This window comes from Merops nubicus, unplaced genomic scaffold (assembly GCF_000691845.1).
Source record: "Merops nubicus isolate BGI_N331 unplaced genomic scaffold, ASM69184v1 scaffold44394, whole genome shotgun sequence".
NCBI lineage: Eukaryota > Metazoa > Chordata > Aves > Coraciiformes > Meropidae > Merops > Merops nubicus.
The window spans coordinates 1-5935 of NW_008607071.1; the positions used below are offsets into that span (position 1 = coordinate 1).

Below are 5935 nucleotides of genomic sequence, written 5' to 3' on the forward strand. Positions count from 1 at the left end.
CGGGCAACGCACGCGGCTTTCTTCCTGCTGCCGTGTTTCGTAGGGATGTGCTGAAGCAGAACGAGTGGCGATTCCCTGTGTAAAGGCCGAAGCCCCTGTGTTCTGTAGGGAAGTCGTCACTCTTGCTGAGAGTGATTCTGTGTGGAGGGGCGCAGAGTAGCAAATGCTCCCGTTGTGCTTTTCTGTAATTACTATTCAAATGCTAGTTGTTGCTGTGTTGTAGTAGTTTTAAGGCTAGAAACTTTCTGCTTAACTTTTCCCTCTTTTTCCTAGGGGAAATGGAAAAACAAGGAGCGAGTGCTTATTTTCTCTTCTCGTGGCATTAATTTCAGAACAAGGCACCTGATGCATGACTTAAGGACATTGATGCCTCACTCTAAAGCAGGTAGGGTTGGGCATCATCTCTAACTTACTTTTTCAGAGTAGTTTTTAACCAAGAACTTCTGATAACTTCCTTTTTTAAAATATGGTGCATAACTGTTTCAATGAAACTTAAACAAACACCAAATCCCTTTTGAGCCACAAATACAGCAGCTGTGATTGTGTCTTAATATATCCTGTGAAATTACTCCCTATGGCCTCAATCCTCTAAGTGCACAGATACTTTTGTTGCTGTGTTTATTTATTGTACTATATGGCAGAAACAACTTAATAGTTACTCTTAGTCTTTCATTCCTAACCAGTAGAACTTTTGCAAAAGGACTGGCTGTTAAAAGAACTTATGGTAAACAGATTTTCCAGCATTCTAAGTTTTATTCTTGTCTTCCAGATACCAAAATGGACCGTAAGGACCAGTTGTTCGTAATTAATGAGGTAATCTAGGATTTAACTATTCCTTAGTTTTTATTTTCTCTGGAAATTTTGTGTACAAGAGGAAAGGGCAACCAAGTTCTAGGGATCTTATGCCAGCTACAGGAGTTGTATAACTTCTCAGATGGAAACTGTTGGTAATTAAGAAGTGCTCATGTTAAAACAGGAAGTTGACTTTTGATTAATAAAACCAACATGAAACCTTTAATGAAATATCAACTTTTGTCATGAGGAAATAAAACAGAATGTGCCTTTCTTTATAGGTGAAAGGTGTTATTGCAGTTTATACTTGAAGAAGACAAGGAACAAGTATACAGGCAGGCCAGTGTAGAAGGACATTGGTAGTTCTGAAACTAGAACCTTATGTCACAGCTCCCGCTCTAATGTTTATATTCTAGAGAGCTTATAAAATTGCTTTAGCTTCAGTGAAGTTGCCTCTGGTAATAAGTATGAGGTGCTTCAACAAAAAAACGTGCTTCAACTTAAGTTTGGGGATCAGTAGGTCTTATTTATTAAGATGAGGCCTTTGCTTTTGAACTTAAAATTTGGAGGGGGGAAGATTAATATGGAAAGCTTTTTGAAAAAATGTCTTGAGTTTTTTAAACAGCTAACTTGTGTATGTCTTGTGTAGGCATGTGAAATGAAAAACTGCAATAAGTGCATCTTTTTTGAAGCCAAAAAGAAACAGGATCTCTATATGTGGTAAGGAAATATTACATCTTCTTACATTTCTGTGTAGAGCTGGGGATGCTTCCATTCTGTCTGAAGTTAGTGTAATAGTGATGTATGTAATAGTGTTGCTTAGTTAAATCTGTACTAGTCTTGCTCTTCTGTGGGTCGTGCAGGTTTACAGTGCATGACCAGCTTTCGTAGACTGTTTACAGAAGCCTGTTACAAAATTGTTTAGAAAGCAAGGACTTACAAGTATGTTAAAGGAACTCAATAATGCTGTAAAAGCAACTGAAATTATTTCAGTACAGAAATAATTGGTTTGACTTTACTGTAGAATTCCATTACACCTTAAGGCTGCTGTTAATATTTTTCTTCTCCTTATTCCCCACTACCTGTCCTCTGCAGGCTTTCCAATACACCACAGGGACCATCAGCTAAATTCTTAGTGCAGAACAGTAAGTTGGTTGATGTTACTGTGTTTGGACTCTTGCTTTCTTGTCTGTACAGTTTTATGTAAAGTACTAAAATGATCTTTTTTAAAAAAAAATCATTGTAGTTCACACACTGGCTGAGTTGAAGATGACAGGAAACTGCCTAAGGGGCTCACGGCCCCTTTTGTCTTTTGATCCAGTAAGTACAGGTTTCATTTCATTGTGTGCTTTTGTTCTGTTTGCATGACTCTTGCATTTAGCTTTGCATGTAAAACTACATTTTTTCTTTGTAGGCCTTTGACAAGGAACCACACTATGCCCTGCTAAAAGAATTGTTTATTCAGGTCAGTCTGTAGTTCTGCTGTCCAGGGTTTCTTCCTCATTGGAAATGTTTTTGGCAACATACATAAAAATATAATGTGTTGTTTTTTTTTTTTAAGTAATAATTTTACACTTCTGAATGTGGAAAAAAATCTTTAAAGGATTTGGGTGATGTTCTAAAATCACTGGGACATGAGTTCTTAAGTTTGGAGTTTTGAAATGTAGCTGGGATCAGGGTCTTAGTAAATTAAAATTAATTAAAATGAGCCAGTTACATTTTGCCTCTTAAGTGACAGATATTTACAAATACTGTTTTTTTTATTGCAGATATTTAGTACACCACAGTATCACCCCAAAAGCCAGCCTTTTGTCGATCATGTTTTCACCTTCACCATTACAGACGAGAGGATCTGGTTCCGGAATTACCAGGTTAGTGCTCTCTTGCAGCTCTTCAAGGGCAGCCTGGTAGAGCAGTTTAATATCAAGTCCATTAACTACAGTAAAATGAGAAGAACCATTACTATCAGTATGTCCCAACACATAGTGCTTGTACAAAGCAAGTTTGGTGTCCTGAAATCACTTCTGGAGAAAGCTGATTTAAGCTCTGTGTACTTCAGCTTTCGATATGTCAGTTGTGATTCTCTGATTGTTGTCTCAGTAACGAGAAGTACTGGCCAAAGCCTAAGCTTCACTTGCCTCTTAACCTTACTTGCTGCTTTGACCTAAAGCATTCTGGAGCTTACTTTCTAAAGGAAGAATTCACAAATACCTTGTACTTAGTGCTTGCTTGAACTAAAAATAATTGCTTTAGATACAGAATTGTGTTTATACCAATCTAGCTTTTTGGCTTCAGTGGCATTGTACCATAGATTTAAATGGACTTTTGTATCACCATATGTGAGGTGCCTACAAGGTCATATACTTTGATTCAATCTGTTGAAAATGAAGGAATGATTCTTTTATTGCAGATAATAGAAGAAGATGCATCTCTAGTAGAAATTGGGCCTCGTTTTGTCCTGAACCTCATAAAAATCTTCCAAGGTAGCTTTGGAGGACCAACTCTGTATGAAAATCCACATTATCAGTCTCCGAATATGGTAAGCACCTTTGTCTTTGTCTTCTCTTTCATTTAGCAACTGCTGTGAAAACAAACCTCGCAGTCTGTCTGTGCAGGAGAACCGCATGTGCCTTCCCTGGAACCTTTTCTAGAGAAGAGTGCCCTAACTTATCACAGCTGGAGAATAGTGATTTTTGTAAAAATGGAACAAATGCAAAATTCACTGAAAAGATGGTGGTACATTGAGGATTTTTAGAATTAAGCTGAAAAATTCCCACCTGTTTAATACTTGATTTCTTCCATCTTGTTCACTTGAAGCCTGATGTAATTTAAATTCTGGGCGTTTTTTTGTAGCATCGGCGGCTGTTGAGATTATCAGTGGCAGCTAAGCTCCGAGAGAAACAGCAAGTGAAGGAAGTACAAAAGATTAAGAAAACGGGGAGTAAGGCGCTTATTAAAGAAGATCCCACTGAAGTGGTCTTTGAAACCCCGGCTGAAGAAAAACCAGTTGAAATACAGCTCGTGAAACCAGAGTCGAAGCCAATTGTTAAAGACAAAAAGAAGCTGCGCAAAATCCAGAGGAAGAAGCAGAAAAAGCTTTTCAGAACTGAAGTGTCATCGTAAATGTTACAACTGAGGAAAATAGCTACATTGACATAATATTGTAAATACTGGTTTTTACACGCAAAACTAACTGGACTTCAGTTTTAAGTAAATAAAATGCCCTTTTCTTTATTAAGATTGATTTTTCACTCTCTTAATATCTTCCTTTCTTTAAGAGGGTTCTGGGTTTTGGAAAACACCATGGCAACAGGGATGGGAGAGTAAGACATTCTGAATATTTCTGCTTTTGAGAAATGGCCTTTGGACTTGAATACCTCTAGGAAACAAGTCACTGTAACATCTAAAAGGAATAAAAATAACTGGGCACTCATTAGTGCTCATCACAAACTGGAGTTCAAAAGTCAGCTTTCCTAGTCTGATAGCAGTAGGAAATCTTTTTGAAAGTTTTAACTCCATAGGAATTCTCTGCTGGAGAGTGGTGTTAATTTATTTTCCTCTTCATAATCCCTAGGTAATGCAAAAGGTTATAATCTCTCAATGGCCTTTTTTTTTTTTTTTTTCCAATTAATAGTAAAAAAGCTGCTACTTTTGCCTGTGGTAGATCCTGTGCCTAATCATCTTCTTAGGACCTGAAACAGATATGGTTGAGAAATGAGCTAATTTGGGATTCTAGCCCATAATACCAGATTCATTGCAAGTTCCCTCAAGACAAGAGGTACATGCTATGCGTGATTTGATGTCAAAATTAACTACAGTAGCCTAAAATAGAACTGACCATGATTCTGTCACAGCAGCAGTGCTTAAAAGCACAGTTCCACACGTTTGTAGACTTAGACATGCAAGAAACTTTTTGAAAATGCTGTCTTCTTGGTTCAATTGTATGGTATTTAGGTCTTGTTTTCCCATTCTGCTTAAAAATCATTACAACTAAAGGCTTTGATTTTGCTCATGGATAGTTCCTGTACTTCTAAGTGCTGCAGTGTTTATTACTCACTGATGAGCAGTAGAAAGCCTTGAGTTTAGTTCACTAGTTCTTGCTCACTGTCTGACAGTTGACATTGCCTCAGAGCTGCAGGGTGAGGTCAGCTCACAGCTTTGGGGCTGTATTTTCATGAAGCTTGTAGATAATTGTGAGTCTGCCCTTTAGCTAGGTGCAGTTAAATGAGCTGCTGTGTTTCTAAATTTCTAGCTGGGAAGAGGAGTGTACAATTATTCTCTCACAGGCTAAGTCTGATGATACCATCCCTTGACCAGACTGAAAAAACTTCAACCATAACAGAACTACCTAACACTAAACCATGTGATTTAAAGCATCTGGATGATGATCTTAGAGAACTCTGTAAGGCTTGGGGAGCCTGTTCCAGGGACTGACCACCATCTCAGTGAAGAACTTTTTTCTACTGTCCAACCTGAACTTCCCAATGCAGCTTCATTCCATTTCCTCATCTCCTGTTGCTGGTCACCAGAGAGATGAGATCTGTGCTTGGCCCTCTGCTGCCCACTACCTCCCCCTGCTTAGTGAGGAAGGTGTAGGCTGTGAGGAGGTCACCCCTCAGCCTTCTCCAAGCTGAACAAGCCATTTGTTCCTCCCAAGCCTTGTGTTTCATCATCTTGGTCACCCTTCTCTGACTGCAATCGGATAGCCTGATGTCCTCCGCACACTGGGGAGCTCAGACCCACACCCAGTACTGGAGATGAGGCCGCACCAGTGCGGTGCAGAGTGGGACAGTCGCCTTCCACCAGCCTGCACCTGATGCACCCCGCGGCACCGTTGCCCCTTTCGGCTGCTCATATCCAACCTCCCATCAAACCAACCCCCTCGATGATCTTGTTGTTTAAAGCAAAGCTGGGCTGACGCAGCACCCACAGATACACGTCTAACCTGGAGAGAAAGGTGGCTTGGGCCCGACCTCAGGTCTGAAGAGCACAGGTGTAAAATCCCCACAGGTAACACTGACAACTTCAGACGCGGCAGCTGTGCCGGCTGCACGCCCGGGCTCCTGAGCGCGGACATTCTATCACAGTGCATCTGTCTGATACCGGGTGACGGCACGACCCACACGCGGCACCGTGGCCGGGG

The 5935-nt window shown here is 40.1% G+C and overlaps 1 protein-coding gene across 1 annotated transcript; it reads left to right on the plus strand.

The window, feature by feature from the left end:
- Positions 1-273: 273 nt before the first annotated feature.
- On the plus strand, positions 274-3931 carry BRIX1 (BRX1, biogenesis of ribosomes, homolog (S. cerevisiae); the record flags this gene model as incomplete). The annotated part of the gene is made up of 9 exons (XM_008939827.1): positions 274-385; positions 770-813; positions 1442-1512; positions 1888-1937; positions 2039-2112; positions 2207-2257; positions 2562-2663; positions 3203-3331; positions 3646-3931. Coding segments are annotated over 9 exons (903 nt in total), but the record flags the coding sequence as incomplete, so codon positions are not given.
- Between the last annotated feature and the right edge of the window lie 2004 nt (positions 3932-5935).